Source organism: Ambystoma mexicanum, chromosome 3p, assembly GCF_040938575.1.
Source record: "Ambystoma mexicanum isolate Mex_15411 chromosome 3p, UKY_AmexF1_1, whole genome shotgun sequence".
Lineage (NCBI taxonomy): Eukaryota > Metazoa > Chordata > Amphibia > Caudata > Ambystomatidae > Ambystoma > Ambystoma mexicanum.
The window spans coordinates 125,162,871-125,181,606 of NC_090925.1; the positions used below are offsets into that span (position 1 = coordinate 125,162,871).

The window sequence follows — 18,736 nt, forward strand, 5'->3', positions numbered from 1 at the left end:
GCTTACTCAGCCTTAGTGAATAATGCACTTATAGACTCTTGTCAGAGGCTTAATTAGCCCTGGCAGTTCCTCAAAAGGTGTCACAGTATGTTGCAGACTTCAATGCTAAGAATAAGAAATGACTCACCAGGGATAGCTCCGGACCTCTGGACGATGTACTGGGAACCTCACTGCTCTAGTTGAAGAAGCCCTGGACTCAGAAAGTCTGTATCTCTATTTCAAACAATGTCCATCCCAATGATACACCTCACTAGCTACTAACAATCAAAGCCAGGCGAGTGAATCATTTGGAAGGACTGAGAATCCACGATAACAGGAAACACACCAGGCTGAAATTAGAGAAGCAGAGATCAGTAATGATCCTTAAGGTACAGTAACTATACCCCTGATCGTGCTGAACTAACCTGGTTGTAATGGGATCCAGAACTTCCTGGGTGATAATGTACCTCCTTCTTGACTCCCCCTAGGAAGGCAGGTTGGGAGTAATGAATTTAGGGAGACATCAATCAACCACCCTCCCCCCTTCTTTTCACCGTCACTAATTTGTTTTCTTAGTGTGAGGAAGGCTTGATGGAGGTTCTATCCCCCAGAATCCTGACATCCAATATCTGGCTCTTCGGAAGGCTGAATCATGGCATAATCGGTTGCAGCCAATCACGGCCTGCCTTTGAGCCAATGTGTGCCTTCCTTTCCTTGTAGGGGTGATACATTTGTGGAATTAGCAATTTATCATTTCTCACTAACAATATATATATATTACTGATGCCCTAGCAGACCAACAGCTGTATTGTGCACAGCCACTATGCCCAGAAATAAAGCCATGGTGCTTTTTCCGGTGGGACAAGTGGGTGCGGTGTGCACCTCCTTTGTCTCCAGTTTCTACGACATGGCCATGGAGTCATGAGTTGAATACACATTTTTCGACTTGGAAAAAACTGTAATGTCTGCCATGTATTTCTGTTTATTTCACTCTGCCTCAGTTTCCTTATCAATAAGGGAGGATAGCTCAGAGGGCAATGTGCTTGTCTTGGAAGCAAGACAACGCAGAGCAGCACAGGATCGAACACCAGGCCCGCGCTTAGAAACGGATTCTCCGGTATTAAGTGCGTTATAAAAAGATATTATAATTATAACTTTGTAAACATCAAAAACATTCTGTGCAGCTGACAATTAGACATTTATATAATTTAATTAATATAATCAATTGTCTAACAATTTATTTATTGAAAAGTTGAATGGTTGACAGTGCTGTATTGGATGATGGTGGATATATGAATCCAAGAACAAGTGAAAGAAAGTTTACTCCAGGGTGTAGGACTCCTCATTTCATTGATAACATGGTAAACAGTTGTTCCAAGAAACAAGAGACTCAACATACATACTTGCCAGAGCTTTGAACTGTACAGCGAGGCACAAGGCCTGTAAAGGTGTAAATGGGTGGTGGTCAGATACCAACCACTAGTTCAGCCTTCAGGAAGAAGGGTGTTAGAGACCTATTTGAGTCAACCTTATGTTAGTTGGTGTTATTAGTGGTAGAGCAAGTGCTTAGGATATTGTAGATGTTTGGGACAGAGGAATATCCTAGGTTTGTAAAACTGATGGACGTGTACCATTCATTCTTCCTTCCTTTTTATAGATTGGGCCAATAACCATCTTAGAAGTAGGAATAGAATAGTGTTTCCATTCAATTAAAATAAAAGTCACGTTGTAACAATTCCCTCTTGCCCGCATCTTGGGTCTGGTTTACCACAGTGTGGCGTCCAAAGTGCGATGTGAACAACCAGATACACCGTTGGACCCATGTTAGTTAGATGTCTTACCTCCACAGAAAGACTACCGGAACAGCCCACAGCTCAATCAAATGGTTTCAACTTCTTCAGTTTAAAGGAGATCAAAATTCCCAGTAGTGCAAGGCGATTGATTCCTATAGGTCTCAGCATATCACATCCATCCTGTTTCTGGCTCACTGCAAAGTCTGGACTAGCCTGGAAACATTCTCTAGACATCGCAGCTGGCATCATAGATTCAGTCTATCGAGAAGAGGTTCAAGTGGCATTGTAGAATGTGGGGACACACATCTAGAGTAATGGAAGGGAAACCCATTTGTGAAGGGGATCCTAGAGAAGGCCTTGAAGTGGGTGGCCTTTCTAACACCTCAAGAGGATCCCTAGGTGTTGGAGAAGCAGGCAAAAACCAGACCCCATGTATTTTGAATGTGGGGGTTCTAAGGAAGACATGGCATTACAAATAGATACTGACACAAGAGCTTCAAGTTTCAAAACTTTTATTGATGGTTTGCAAGGGGTTGGAAAACCCCTATCTTGCCCTATATCTAAGATGGGAGTATTCTTGGCCATCAAACAAAAATAGTATAGTCCTAGTCAGACTTTAGTCAAAATAAAATGACATATACTAATAAACCTAATGCCTGCCCTCTTTCTAGTACAATACATATGTAAAGGGAATGTGTAATGCAAAGAGGAAAATCAGTGTTCAAAAGAAATGTCAGTATGGCTGAGCAAACTCCCTTCCTCACGTTTTGTAGCATGGGGCAAGGTGGCACACTTTGACCTTGCGACGCACTCTGGCTTCGGACACAAGGATGCAGTTTGTTTCATGGACCAGGGCCCACTTGGCCTTCCACTAAAAGTCACTAGTTTATCTGCTGTACCTCTCGGCTTTCCCTCACTCCAGGTTACCTTTGAGCTTTCAATACAGTTCAACAAATTTAGTTTCCTTCTAGTTACCACAATTCAGTACAGGTTTCCCTCCACCGGGCTCAAACCTTTCAATCACAATTTGTAGGGGTGCCCTTCCTCAAGCTTGAATCACACTTTCATAGGCTTCTCTCCATCGGGCTCAAGCCTCCTTTCACTTTCATTTCGCTGTCAAAGACTTTCAAAACTGTGAGGCTTTTGCTCTTACCTCGGCGCGACCACTTTGACCTTCTTTCCTCAAACGTCATTTTTTCTCTCCTACATCAAGACCTCTTGATAAATGTAGTTTCGAGCACCGTACTTATTTCAACGTTAAAAGATATCTCTCACATCCAGGTTTCCCTCTGCCGGGATCAAACCTAACAACAGTTCAATTTTTGTATCGCACTTCCTTTCTCTTCACGCCGCTTCTACGCATCAGACATTTCATCCTCTACCAATTGCAAATATCTCTGATCCAAATATCACATTCTGCTTCACTAAAACAACAATTCTTGAAGTGGAAAAAACTATCCTTTCTCTCAAACCGTTCAATTGCAAAGGAGATATCTGCCCAGTGCATATCATAAAAGAGGCTGCAAGAGACCTCTCCCTTTTCATTTCTAAACTGATTAATGCCTCCTTTGCCTCCAGCACTGTCGCAGCTAATTTCAAGCAATCATGAGTGCTCCCGCCTCTCAAGAAGCAAACCTTAGACCCACCTATCGCGACCAATTACGGCCCTATCATAACGGTACCATTTCTACTCAAAATCTTAGATAAAATTGCATATTTACAGATCCAAAAACACCTCAAACAGCATAAACTCGTAGGGGTCCGACAATCAGGATTCCGACCATTACACGGCACGGAAACTGCCCTGATAGATATGAAGACTCAGATCGATGAGTTGAGAGACCAAGGGAAATCAGCATTATTGTTACTACTTGATCTTTCAGCTGCATTCGACCTGGTCGATCATAAGGTCCTCTGCAGGCACCTTGATACAGCAGCCCATTTTTCCATAGGCGCTGTTAAGTTGATAGAATCATTCTTGAGCGACAGAACTAGCAGAGTATTCTCACCCTCTGCAGCTGCGGATCCCACCCCTATCATGTGCGGGGTCCCTCAGGGTTCCTGTGTGTCCCCCACTCTCTACAGCATATTCACCAAGCCACTGTTCGATGATCTGGACCTTCTGGGTGTCACCTACACTAATTACATGGATGACACTCAGATTCTCCTCCCTCTTTCTGGAGATCATAGCATGGACTTGGCGTTGGTGAATAGAATCTATCTCATCATTCAGGCATGGATGGCCACTCACGGCTTATGCCTGAATGATGACAAGACAGAGTTGATAATATTCGGCTCCCCCTCCAACATTTCCAAACTAGGTCATGATTATGCCTCCTTCATCATTGACGGCAACAACACCATTGTCTCCAAAGAGGTCAAAACACTTGGTTTCTACCTTGACGCAACAATGTCCTTTAATAAACAATTAAATTGTCTGGCCTCTACCACAGCCTACACATGTAAGCTGATTAGAGCAGGTAGGCCCTTCTTCTCAAATGACAGCTGCCTTATACTGGCTAGAGCTTTAATTCTATCAAGGCTTGACTACTGTAACGCCCTCTACAGTAGTGCCAATAAAACCATTATCCAAAAACTCCAAATGCTACAGAACAATGCCATTAGAGCTGCACTAGGCATCAACAAAAGAGTGCACATCTCTACAATCAGACACCATCACAAATGGTTATCTACCCACAACAAAATACAACTAAAAATCTCCTCCCTGACACATAAAGCGCTACACGATGTCGCACCGAGCTACCTAATTGACAGAATATCCAGAAGAATTTCCAGTAGACCCTTTAGAACTTTCAACATCAATTGTCTGCTAGTTCCCCGATTCAAATCTTCTAAGATTGGCAGCAATAGCTTCCCTAAGAAGGCCGATAAACTTTGGAACTCCCTGCCTCACCAGTTGAGAGCTGACCTACCCTACTCTTCCTTTAGAAAGAACCTCATCACTCATCTCAATCTGACTGAGAATTAGTCTCCTGGGAAACTTTAGCACGTCAGTACTACCTGCTGATTGATTGTAAATATTGTGCATCTCTACATACTAAGATGTAAATAACTCTGCCTTTCTGCGTAACTTGATCTGTATGTTGTATTTTGTATTATCGTCCTGTGGAATGTGACTATTCGTATATTGCCTGTACATTATGTAACCTTTGTAACTATTCGTATATTGCCTGTACATTATATAACCATTGTAAGCTTCGCATATCCGTGCTGCGCCCTGCTACTTCCGGGTCTGGTGCGCCTTATAAATGCAATAAACAAACAAACAAACAGAGACTTTCAAATGGGGCAATCTCCTTTTTGCTGGACCACTCTGCTACTTGGTATCTTTAATTTACAGTTCTTTATGATGCTTTGCTTTCTCTAGCGTCTTATCGGCACATGTGCAACTTCATTCATCAGATACTGTTGCAATCAAGTTTCATTTAACACAGACCAGACTTTCATTGCTTTCATCAACTCACCAGCTGTGTTAATTTGTTTTCTTCTTTCGTGGCTTTGATCCTAAAGTCAAGGCTGATACCAGAAATGCTGCTGCACCTCCCCAACTCTGCCTTTCACCTGGCATGGTGGCTGGTATCCTTGAAATACAAAAGAGGTTTGTCTCTCTCTATCTGGGCTTCCTTGTGCAACCTTCATAGCCCTTCAGAGGTAACAATCTCTCGCCGGTGTCCAAGGATTCTCCGTACCTCGGTTCCGCCCCTTGGCCAGTCGCTCTGCTCTGACTGGTTCCCCGTCACCCTGGAAGAATTGCTCCTTCTCGAGCACTGCCTTGTCCGGCGTGTGTATCAGTGTTCCATCTTTTAACCATGTGGGGAGACCTAATAGGTACCAGTTGTATGTGATTAAGGTCAAGTGCCTGACCCTGCCTGATCTTATTAGTGGACATGTCCAATGTAGTGCACGTGTGGTACTCCTTTCAGCCTCAGACCTTCTCTTCCTCGGCTCAGTGTTTCCGTAGGAAAGGGGGGGATCTGGGAAGTTGGAATATCCTATACAATAGGATGGGACAGGGGTATTTGGAAAGGGGGATACCATGTCTCACTGTCAGGCGTTCCTCCCCCACTCCCCAAAGGACCCCTCACCAAGGTGATCCTCCTGCACTTGTCCACCCCCAGGGTCTGCATCCTCCAAGGAGGTTCAGTAAGAAGTTTGACTTTTTGGATACATCAGAGATGTGTGCAGAGAAGGAAAGTGTGGAGTCAAAGATGACCCAGAGATTCTTAGCCTCGCAGGTAGGGGTAGGAGGAGGGCCATTTGTATTTTTTGTATTATATTTAGATTTATATAGCGGCTAATGCCCAAGCGCTTAACAGCATCACAATTACACACTGGGGGTCATTACAAGTATGGAGGTAGCCATGGCGTAAATACCACCATGGCTACGCCCATACTGGGTACCGGGTCCGGGTTCCCGGCATGGGGAAATACTGGGAAATTCCGACCTTGGAGGGCCCGGTATTTCCCCATTCAGGGAACCCAGACCCTGTGCATCCTCATTTGAGTCCCCATAGGGCCTAATGGGAATGGGGAGCATGCTAACAACGGGGCCGTTAATAACGGGCCCGTTGTTAGCATGCTGGACCACTCGCAGGACCCACTAAGGACACCAGGTTTTACCAGGCGGCCTTAGCGGGTACCGCAAGCGGACCTCGTAATGAGGCGGTAGGGGGTTAACGGGGCCGGCAGCTCTACTGGCCCCGTTAACCCCCTACCGTCAGGGACGTAATGACCCCCACTGTCTCGTGGGACTTGAGTATAGTCCTAATCATACACTATTTTTATGGGGATCATACCATCATTGTAATCACACACCTTCTCGTGGGGACTTTAGTGTTATCAGAATCACTTGCCATATCTGTGGGGATCATATTTTCCATTTGTAGTTTCTGTATTATATTTAGATTTATATAGCATCTAATGCCCAAGCGCTTAACAGCACCATAATTACACACTGTCTCTGTGGGGACTTGAGTATAGTCCTAATCACACACCGTCTGTATGGGGACATTGGGCCTCATTACACGGTAGGCGGAGGACCAAGGTGCTATTAGCACCTTGGTCCATGCCGATAAAATACCGGCACCGCCTTGGTGGAAAGGGGAATTACCGCCCTATTCCAAGGTTGGCGGGGCGGTAATTCCCCCTTCCCCCATTGCCCATCCCAATCCCATTTTTGCCCCATAGGGCTCTATGGGAATGGGGAAGGCGCTAATTACGGTGCCGCAAATTGCGGTACCGTAATTAGCACCCTGGTCCCTTTGCGGGTTGGTTTTTAACACCTGCTAAACAGCAGGCGTTAAAGTACCAACCCGCAAAGGGACCTTGTAGTAAGGCGGTAAGAGTTTACCGGTACCGGTGCCCTTACCGGTACCGGTAAACCCTTACCACTGTCCGTGTAATGAGGCCCCTTATCTTCATTATAATCACACACCATCTCTGTGGGGTCTTTAGTGTTGTCATAATCACTTACCATGTGTGTGGGGTCCATATTTTGTATTTGTATTTTTTGTATTATATTTAGATTTATATAGCGGCTAATGCCCAAGCGCTTAACAGCATCACAATTACACACTGTCTCTGTGGGAACTTGAGTATAGTCCTGATCACACACCATCTCTATAGGGACCTTATCATCATTGTAACCACACATCATCTCTGTGGGGACCTCAACATGATTGCAAGTACACACTGTCTCTGTAGAGACCGTCTCATAATTATCCCTGGTACGATCTCTGTGGAAAATGTAACTTTTCCATAATCAAACATGACCCCAATAGGAAAGTTAAATCCACTATTATTATACACATTCCAAAAGGCGAAATGAACATCATTTCCATTACACCATTTCTAAAGAGCAGATCTGAGTTAGCAGGGTAGATGATGCCTGTGAAAGAACTAAATCTGAATTTGAATTATTTATTCCTTTTTGCCTACAGTGTGTCAGCCTGGGTCAATGAAGTCATCTCCTGTGTCACAGTTATCTTTTCTGGAACATTTTGAATGTGTATAATAGTGTATTAAGCCAGAAACAAAGTGCCTTTTTAAGTTTTGCATGCAAATTAAACATCTTGTGGGAAATGCCAAACCATCAAAATGCATCTGTTGTGATAGCTATAATGCAGGCAGGTACTCACATTTATGAATACAATTGTATAATGTATATTGAGTACTATAAAATAAGCATTTTTCCATTTGCACATGGTGCAATCCATCCCAAATAAGAATAATAAAGTAAGTCCCCACAAGGGATAGTAACACGCGTCCAAGTCACCGCACAGATGGTACCGTACACACAAGTAAAAATAAGCATTTTTGCAAATATGAAGTTGGATCCTGTATTATGAATGTTTTCTGAACATAGTTCTGCTATTAGCGCACTTCTAAAACATTGGGGGGAGAGAGAGAGTGTGTGTGTGTGTGTGTGTGTGTGTGTAAGAGTGTGTGTAAGATATAGGGGGTGTCCAGTGCTTAATTTGTAAGAAAATAAGTGCCAGGGCCCAAATATTTTCTAGAATGCTGTTACACATTCGGGTGAGCGATCCCCACGGCTGCTCCATACTATGTCAACATATTTGTGGTTAAAGCTGTAACTCCTACCGGTTAATTGATGGTGATGGATCCACTGCGTGGTTTACAGTTATCAATCACATAACATATTAGTTGTGTCTTGAAATAAACTAAATGTTTAAGTGTTTCTTTAAAACACATAATTGTTAAAAGTTTGCTCTGATCCTGTTGGTGGCAAGTGGAACATGTTAACCATCTATCCACAGAAACAAAGAGCAAACAAAGAGCAAGCAAATAGCAAGCATGCTTTCCTCCCATGGTAAATTAATGGGCAAATGCAGGCCAAATCATTACTTAATTTATGAACTTGCCTATCAAACACGGCAGCACGATGGTCTTATATAGGTTGTCACTCATGCTCTGATGGCTTTCTTCTGTTAGTTTCATCATGGTATACATGTATTATTTGTCATAATGCTGTAATAGGGACCCAATTTGTGCCGGATTTAGTATTGAAGCAGTGACTGCGTTTGTGATTGCTGTCCGTGAAAGGGCTGCATGCGGTTGAACTTTACACCAGTGCTTAATCATTATTTGCATGGGTAAAAGCATGGGCAAAACAGCAACATTTGCAGTGGGACAAGCGCAAGTGGGATCACTGTGCCAGCTTTAACATTGATAAAACTGGCATACATCAGGTAATTGCGTTGCCTCTTTAGGTGAAAAATATACACCTGCCTTTAAAATAAGCTATGTAAAACGTTTTGACAACTGCAGTTCCTTTTTAAATATATGCCCATATAATTTCACAACTCGGTATGTTCACTCCAATTCCCTTGTACTCTCTGCAGACTTTGCTCCTCCCTACCACTACTGGATGTTCTATCCTACTCCTCCTTTGCTTCCGATGGGCACATGCGCTTCAACGTTGAAAGGGTACTGTTGCACCCTCGTGATCAGACCCTCCCCCCCTGCTCATTCTCTACCCCAGCTGCACCGTCCATATGTGTGTGATCTTTCAATTAAGGGTACATCCTACCCACAAGAGAGGCAATTGCTTTGGACCTAGGAAAATGACATCGAAGATGAACTCCATCCGAGTGTAAGGTCTGCATAACTCGCACCACGTCTGTGGACACATGCCGCAGGCACGGCTACCCATCCATGCACCATAGAATGCAGCTATGACTATGCAACTCCGGTCTAGCAGCTCACAGAGCCATCCACACTGAAGCCCCCGACGTACCTCAAAACCTCTGCCATTAGTATACTGTCAACAACCTATGAAAAATGTTGGTCTATCTGGGCACACATTGAGTCACCTGCAGTAGCACTCTATCCTAAACCATCAACAGCACCCACCCACGTGCCTGACCTGCATGCTCCTTACTGGAGCCTAGCCAGCCTTCCTAAGCCCTAACCTGGCAGAATGCACACATGCATCTTAACGTTAAATCTTACAATCTCCCGTACATGGACTTTCGTCCCTGAGGGTGTTCCAACCATAAAGCGCATTGAGGCCATACAAATGGGAAAATGGCACTATATAATTGATGACTATAATATAATATAATACAATACAGGAACTCCTCTTCAATATTGGCCTTTTCAGTGACCTTGCCCCTGTGTTGGGGCTGCTGGCTGGTGACTGTCCTGTTGTTGTCAACCCACCCTATTTATTACAGTGGGGAATTTGCTGCATTGTCAAGTGGGCTGAGTGGAGCAGTGTGCGGACATGGCCAGCATCAGTGCCCAACATTATCACCCTCATTTTTATTCATGAAAATGGATAAATAGCCCTGCCAACCTGGGTCATCACGTTCATGATAAACAAGGAGCTAGCCCATGCAGAAACCTGACAAGTGCACACTGCAGGGCTCGCAGTTAAGGTTCAATGAGGAGGAGCTAAAACCAGCTCCTGGGTGTCAGGCATCACCCAGTAAGCAAGAGCTACAGCTAGGCAACTAGGAGCGGGTACACAACGCACCACAAATCTAACTTCCACATGAGATGCACAGTACCTCTTTTGTTATGAGGCATGATTCATTGTGTTTAAAGGTGTCCTAGATGTGTCCTATTTCTTTTTGACCATTTTCAAACACTCAAAGTTAATGTCACATATGCATGTTTGTAAGGCACCAATTGGACTGGGGAGTCAAAAGTAGTTCCTGGTAGCTGTTGGTTTCATGGTAACCAGCCTCTTCTAGGATAGAGGTAGGAGCTAAATAGCTCCCAGAAATGTTGAACCTTGCACTGTTGTTGTTTTATTACTATGAATGACTGCCAGTTAAAATAATAAAGTTGCCAAAACACCACAACATATTCAAGCTGCAATCATCAATAAGTGCAGAGGCTCAGAAATCAGTGCCAGGGCTGAGCCCTGACAGGCCCACCCCACAAATTAAGCACTGGATGTGCCTCTGAAGGAGTGAGTGAGTGAATGCTGTGTGAATGAAATGAGTGTCAATGTGTGAATGTGTTTGTGTGTGTTTGTGTGTGTTTGTGTGCGTATGTGTTTGTGCTGGGTTGGGGAGTTGATATTGGCAAGTGATGGGTGGGGTATTGGCGGTGGTGGGTGAGGTGTGGAAGCGTGGCAACAACATGTTTTTTTACTGGGCATCTAATGTATCATCCTTTCTTTATCTATCCATGGCTGAGAACAGGATGATGTGTTGTTACGTGGCTAGATCTCTTACTGTGGCATGCATTATTTACTGGGTCTATGATAAAGCAAGCATGTTAAGTGTTATTACTTGGTTAGACTGGCATTTTGGGGCAGACATTCTAGCTATTTCTTACTGGGGCATGGTATTTTATTCTGGGCATCTAGGACAAAGTAAGCATTATAAGTTTTATTACCTGGCTAGACTGACATTTTGGCACAGCCAGTCTTGCTATTTCTTACTGTAGAGTGGCATTCTATTCTGTGCATCTATAATAAAGTAAGCACGATAAGTGTTATTACATTGCTAGACTGGCATTTTAGTGCAGTCGAGCTATTTCTTATTATGGCATAGTATTTTATTCTGGGCATCTATGATAAAGCAAGCATATTAAGTGTTATTACTTGGCTAAAATGGCATTTTGGGGCAGCCAGGCTAGCCCTTTCTTACTGTGGCATGATATTTTGTTTACTGGCCATCCATGATAAAGCAATTATGATATGTGCTATTATGCAGCCAGTCTGGCTATTTCTTACTGTGGTATGGTATTTTGTTCAGGGCATCTACGAAAAAGTAAGCATCATAAGTGTTATTACGTGGCTAGTCTGGCATTTTAGTGCAGCCTGTCTAGCTTTTCCTTACTGTGGCATGGCATTTTCTACTGTTTTTTTAAGGATAAAGCAAACATGTTAAGTGTTATTGTGTTGCTAAATGGGCATCCATTATGCAGCAGGTTTGGACTGTGGTCTGGCATTTTTTAAGGGAAAGACAGCAGGACGATGTTCTTTCAGGGAGATGCCACAATAAAGTGACAGAGCCATTGTAGGCGCGTTTTCTTATAGTATAATTACTGGCCTTATGTGCAAAGCAAGCATGAGTATTTTCTATATAGGAATTCTGCCATATATCGGTGCAGCCAGCATGGAGACAGCCAGTGTGATTTTTTTTTTAATAATGGCATTACATATTGGGCAAAGGCATCATGAATATGCATTGGAAAAAGCTGCTGTGCACTGTAGGTGTCTTGCATCTATTGCATTTTTGGATTGGAGTTACCCTGCAACACCAATTGCCAACTCTCTTGCTTCTTACCCAGTTTTTCAGCGGATGTGTGGTGTATAATGCTGAAAGATGGCCATGCATTAAAGAGCGTATTATCTGCGACCTTAATTTATGTACAAATGTTGCAGAATTCTGCTCCAGGGCTGACTCATTGGATACGAGGGGACCATGCTTATACATTGAAAGAGCAGACAACTCTTCTCAACAGATTAGAGTACTATGGCTAATCAATATAGCCAGACAAGTTTAATTGAAACCCTCTCTTCGGGCACCTTGAACATTGGAACTCTGGAAACAGTTGAATCCCAGATAGAAGTAACCTGTCCAGTTCAGAACTGTGTAGTGCAATCTCCTCTCGGAGCTATACCATCCATCCTGAAACCAGTTGGATCACTGGTTACCTCTAAATCTGCTCAGGATGCTCCACCACCAAAGGTTATTCATATCAGGAAATCCCTAATGCCTAAGGTTATTGACAAGAACATGAAGGGACTTCTCATGGATCCATGAAATATCGTTATTACAAATGTGGAGAAATTGCGGGATCCTGAGCCAACAGAGGCACTCAGGAACAAACTCCTGGTGTGGTTGTGCCAAAGAATGGGGCAAAACTATATTAGAGCCCAAGACTTGAGGTTTTTGCGTAGGGTGCAAGTTAATACCCAAGAGTGATACAGATTGTATTGTTATAGGATGTGGCCGAAGCAATCTTCCATTATTCCTCGGTATGGTTTATAGTCATTCCATCGACAGCCAAAGCATCTAATGCCATACCATCTAAAAAAAGCATTAAAAGCATTTTTTTTTCATTTAATTTTAATGGGGGGTGTCCCCCGCACCTCCTTTTCTTAACCTTTTAAAACCATTTTTATTAAACTAAACGCTTTACCATCTAAAAAAATGCATTAGATGCTTTTTTTAGATGCTTTTTTTTAGATGGTATGGCTGTCGATGCTTTGGTTGTCGATGCAATGACCAGATACCCCTCGTCGGGGGTATATGCAAGACTCTGGACAATATGTTATCTCCTGAACTGATACACCAGTACACCAATGGGATTTGTTGAGTTGCCTGTTACTTTATTCCTACTGGATGCTCTGCTTATGATTGTTTGTTACTGTTGGTGTTTGTGTTGTATGTCTTGATGTAGTGCACTGAGGCCTATGGGCATGTTGCGCTTTATAAGCAATAAATCAGATCAAATTTGAACACATAATTAAAAAATGTCATGGGGCAAAGTCACTTCGAATTCCGCTTGGTTGGTTCGGGTTTCCTCGTTATGCTTGGCAGCTGTGGCATATTTGTGAAAAATATTTACGCCCCTCCAATTCATAAATTCACCAGCTTCCACTGATTTCAGGAGCACATGGTGATAGGAGTCCAAAAGCAGGACAAAGGCACATCAAATGCATGTCCGATAGCACAGTGAGTAGAATGCTCGCTTTGACATCTGTGCAGAGCCTGCTGACACAGGTTCGAATCCGGCAGGGACAAACTCAGCCTTTCATCCTCCCGAGGTCGATAAATAAACACCACACACTGTGGGTAATAAAAAGCAGCTCTCAGATGCCTGCGGGTTTGTAGCGCTATATAAATGCTAAATTATTATTATTATTTTCGGAAAAGGACAGGCGTTGAGAGAAAAATCCAAGTTCAAATAAGAGGAACTGCAGAAAGCTTGATTTGCAATATTGGAAGAGTTTGAGACCCAGACATGACCAAATAATGCATAATACATAAGGTTAAGAAGCCGGAGCGCAGGCCAACAGCAAATAGTACAACACATACAAAGCACAACATACAGTAGTATCAACCAGGGGCATTATAAAAACTTAAAGCAGATAGGAAAGAGAAAAGATGGACGAAGAATTCAGGTGGGTTTTAACATACACCACAGAGAAATGTGGTGCAAGGTAGGGTCAGAGGATGAGCAGCCGAAACTGGAGGGAAGGCTTAATGTACCCACAAGTTTACAGAACTGAATCTCAGTAATCTGTATATATTGCAATAGAACACCACATTGGTACAATGCATTGAAGTTATTTAAAAGGCGTAGGTGAACTTTAATGGTATGGTTTGGATAAAATATGCCAGTGTCATTATGAGTGTGGTGGTAATCCAGTGGTATTTCCGAGGAGTAACTAACTGTCAAACTCGGGCCTCTGAATGTATTGCAGTGTTAAGGCCCATCTTTGGAGTCCATGGAACTCCAATGGGAATTATCCAGATTTACTGGGAGCAGTAATTCCACCCTGGAAAATATGTTGATTTCTGGCCTAAACGTGGTGGATTTACCTCCAGCAGCTTAGCAGCAGTACAGGGGTAACTACCAATCACATCACTGAATTACAAGTGTTTTCTTGAGGTGGAGGACACAGCGGGTGAATCACCCACTTCAAGCCCAAAAAGCATTGGCAATGCCAACAGTTTGTGCTTTTGTGTAGGCATGGGAAAAGCACAGCTGTAGGGGTATTAACTGGACATTGATGGTAGCAGGTGCAAAATGGTGTGAGAACCTGAGCATTTAATAGCAGTACCTGGAAAATTCTTAATACTTATACACAAGCCAAAACTGTTGGCTTTGCCAATGCTTGTTTTTACCAGGCCTTCAATGAAAGACAAACAGGGGCTCATTACGACTTTGGCAGTAGCCATGCCGCCAAAATCGGGTCCGGGTCAGGGTTCCCAGAATGGGGAATTACCGGGCCATTCCGAGTTCAGAGGGCCAGGTAATTCCTCCCTCCAGGAACCCGGGCCCGAACCTTCCCCATTCCCTTTCAGCCCCATAGGGCTGAAAGGGAATGGAGGAGGGAGCAAACAATGGGCCGAGTACGAGCGGCCCGTTGTTTGCTCCCTCTTCCCCTCGCGGGACCCGGTAAGGACGCCTGGTTTGATCAGGCGTTACTTACCGGGTCCCGCGAGGGGAGCTTGTAATGAGGTGGAGCGGGTTTAACGGGTCCGCCTCCTTCAGCGGAGCCCGTTAACCTCAGTCGTAATGAGGCCCATGAGTGCTTATACATCCAGTGGCTGAAGGCAGACCTGGTTTCGAAATTTTTTATTGCACTAGGAGCATGTTTACAACTCAAATTAATTCATTAACTCTTAGAAGACTGCTTTAAACAAACAACGGCAGGCACTTTGAACACACAGTTTGATGATAAGGCTTGATTAAAGCTAGGTCAAAGAGTTCCCATGAAGACGTGTTTTGGGTGGGTAGAGGTAGGAACTGGGTGGTAATGGCCATAGTGATTTACACAGCCAGTTAATGGCTGGGTAAATGACAAAACCACATCCACAAGCCGTGTGTCCTTCCTCATATGCCATTTCTCCTTATCTGTACTCCAATGCAATCAATTCGGCTTATGGGTGTCGCACCTAACAGCCCAAACTAAAAACTACATGGTAAAGGAAGTTATTATTTCTCTTGGAAGAGCTGTTTTATTAAAGCAGCCAACTCAGCCTCTGTTGAAAGGTCACCTGCCTTGGACTAATTGCACTCTCCCAAAAAGCTCAAAACCCTCCATGGACTTCAATAGGACCGCCCTCCTAAAGATGAGCACTCTGTTGACATCAGTGGGCTCCGCCTCCAAAACATTTGAGTCCACCCTCCCTCATGGCACAGCAGAGGGAAAGGCATGACAGCAGGACTCGCCCTGCTCAGACTGGCCGGTTTGGGCTGCTGGCACAGGAAACGCTTCTTATATCCTCATTGGTTCCTTTTCACAAATCCAGGGTGCCTCCACAGCGCAGCTTTCAGAATGAAGGGCAACGGATAACTTTTTCTTGGCTTTTTGCTTGGCTCCGCAGCTTCCTTCCTCGGCAGGCCCAGACACGTTCAACCTGCAGCAAAAACAAGAAGACGTTATTATCATAATCATTATTATTATTATGATTATTATTATTTTTATTGTTATGTTGTTGTTGATGGGGTGCACACCGCCAACTGAGCAGACTTTTTGGCTTTGAAGCAAGCTGTGCACATCCACATAGATCAAGTCTGACAACCACGTGAAGATTACAAATAATTAAATAAATACGTGAAAATTACAAAAAAATAAATACATACAAATAAATAAATATTCCCCAACAACATAAACGAGTCATTTTGTAAAATAAAATTCAAAGTACTTTGGTTAAACACAGTGTGCCTCATTACGAGGCTGGCAGTAGCCGTGCCTGTAATACAGGCACAACTGCGGCCGGTATTTTCTTTTATCCGGCACCCAGGAATGTACAATTACTGGGTCATTACGGCCTTGCTGGACCATCATTATCAACGGTGCCAGTGCATCCAACATGCTCTGCTCGCGGTGCCAGTATGGCCGCCAGGTCAGACCTGGCGGCCGCAATGGCACCCATGAGCAGAACTCGTAGTTTGCCAGCCCGGGAAATTATAATGAGGCCTTTGGTGTATGAACTTTAAGGTCTCCTGTGACTTTCTCCTCTGAAAGTTGAGAAGGTTTTTTAAAAGAAAGGTTTCTATTGAGGCCTGATTCTCTGCCTGCGGGGTCTTAGAGGCCGCTTGGCCTCGCCCGGCTCCACGTGTCATCAGAACACCCCTTTTCAATCTTCTAGAGATTCCCTGGAGTTGCAGAGAATCTGTGATATCAGACAGCCCCTTATTACGAGGTTAAGCCTCTTGCACCCATCACTTCAGGGTCCCCTTTCCCTTGTCTTGGCTCACCAGGGTGGTCTTTCTAATCACTGATACCGTAGGGTGGCATTCACATTGGTTGACTTTGGGTCTCATTACGAGGTTGGAGGTAGCCTTGCCAGTAAAACTGGCAAGGCTACCTCCAAACTTGCAAAATAATCTGGCACCCGGTAATGAGGAATTACTGGGGTATTTCGACTTTGCCGGACCCGGTAATTCCTCCATTTTTCAATTCCTCCTGTCAGTCCCCATTCCCATTTGACCCCCATAGGGCTCAATGGGAATGGGTACGTCGGATGCACCGGCACCGTTTACAACGGGGCCGGTGCATCTGACTTGCTGTGCTTGCGGATGCCGCTCTGTCCGGCAGGTCAGACCCGGCGGGCTGACAGGCACCCGCGACCAGTACTCGTAGTATGGCGGTACGGTAGCAACGGTGCCGGTTGCGCTACCGGCACCGTTGTTACCGTACAGCCATACTTGTAATGAGGCTCTTTGAGTCTGTCTTTTGTATTTTTATCGAATAGCGACATTATTGTCTGCAAAGATTTGTGATTTATATTTTGTTGATTTTTGGCATAGCAGTAATTCATTAATAGTGTAAATGACTTGTTAGTTAAGCGACTGTATACAGCATAGGCTTTGTCCTGAATACTTGATATTGGCACTTGGGTTCTTGTGAATATTACGTCAACCAATTCTCAATGAATCTTTGACTTGGATAATTACTGCCATGACCACTACACGTCCCTTGCTTGCCACCACTCATGGGGAAGAGACTGATGATGAAAGAAACACTATCATGCCCTCAGAGGGGGCACCAGCCTTACTTGGGGTAATTACCGTCAAACCAAGGGGGAGAAATCCGGGCCATGCCCCATGGTACAACTAGGTCACCTTTAAGCAACTTGCAAACAGCCTAGAGGGAAACAACAGTGGCCCAAGAACTAACAAGTACACCAGGGTACTATGGACCAAACTAATAGACTCATGGAAGAACCACAAGAACCGCACCAACTTGAAATCACACCAAGAACAATGAAATCAGCCAGCCATATTTGCAGAAATCCTGCAAACTCACTACAATCTTTCAATAACAATCAATTCTCACGAGACCACAGAAACCTTGGCTGCCAACCCCTTAAGTGCTAAGGACGAGTATGCTTGTCCTTTTTGCATAGACTTGCATAATAGCCTGGCACTTATTATCCAGTATTTACAATGTGTCCATCACTATCGTAGTCGTCTTACAGCGCTTGAATATTGTCTGAGAGGTGGCGTATTGTTGGGTGTCTTGACCCATGTGCAAGTAATCATGCTGCAACATTTGGTGCTGTGGGCTTAGAAAATTCAAGATGGCGGAAAACCCACATGTGCGCCGAAATCCAGGAAAGCTGCGCAGTTTGTGCGCCCACCAAAATGGTTGCCTCACTTGCCACCCACCAGTGTGAGAATGAAAGGCCGGGTTGCCATGAGGGAAATGGGTTGCCAAAGGAAAAACAGTAGCGCTGGTTAGCTTCAAAGCGCTTTAAAACCACCATTGGAATACCCGCACAGTAGTCTGAAACCATTGGGAATGGCAATGCTGATTGCCAAATGCAACTTAGAATTGTGGGGAATTCATTTGTTAAATCCCAAAAATGGGTGCAGTACCAGTACTCACCACTATCCAAAAGCCGGCATTTTAAAACCACCCTGTGTTTCTCTGAAGGCAGGCTCAAAATGCCTATTTTCAAACATTACAATATGTGCAAAATATTCACTGAACACCAGCAGACATTTGGCAGAATGGAGTTTTGTGTGCCTACAAAATCTGGGAAATGAAGAGCCCAGAACAATGCTTATAACAAAACTGGCTGAGCTATGGAGTCAGCAGTTTAAGTTGCACTGGATTTAAAGACACTAAAATCGAAAATGTTTAGATTAAATGAGTGACCTATGTTTGGTGTCACATGCCTTTGTAACTGTTGAAATGTCATAGTTTTGCACTTAGAATCAGCATTCTAGCTGCATGTGTAAAATTGCAAGTTAATTTAAAAAGCAACAAAAAAAAC

At 43.9% G+C, this 18,736-nt stretch overlaps 1 protein-coding gene across 2 annotated transcripts in view; it reads right to left on the bottom strand.

Moving 5' to 3' along the window:
* LOC138580155 (killer cell lectin-like receptor subfamily B member 1B allele C) overlaps window positions 1–18,736 on the bottom strand; it is a 535,945-nt gene that overhangs the window by 278,034 nt on the left and 239,175 nt on the right. Inside the window, exon 6 of one of the 2 annotated variants that reach the window (XM_069650485.1) lies at window positions 15,069–15,868. The exons of the other annotated variant lie outside the window; for it this stretch is intronic. Within the exon in view, the coding sequence (XP_069506586.1) occupies window positions 15,727–15,868 (142 nt within the window). The 3' untranslated portion in view covers window positions 15,069–15,726. Of the gene's footprint in view, window positions 1–15,068; window positions 15,869–18,736 lie in introns of those variants that run through there. 2 annotated transcript variants of the gene reach the window in all.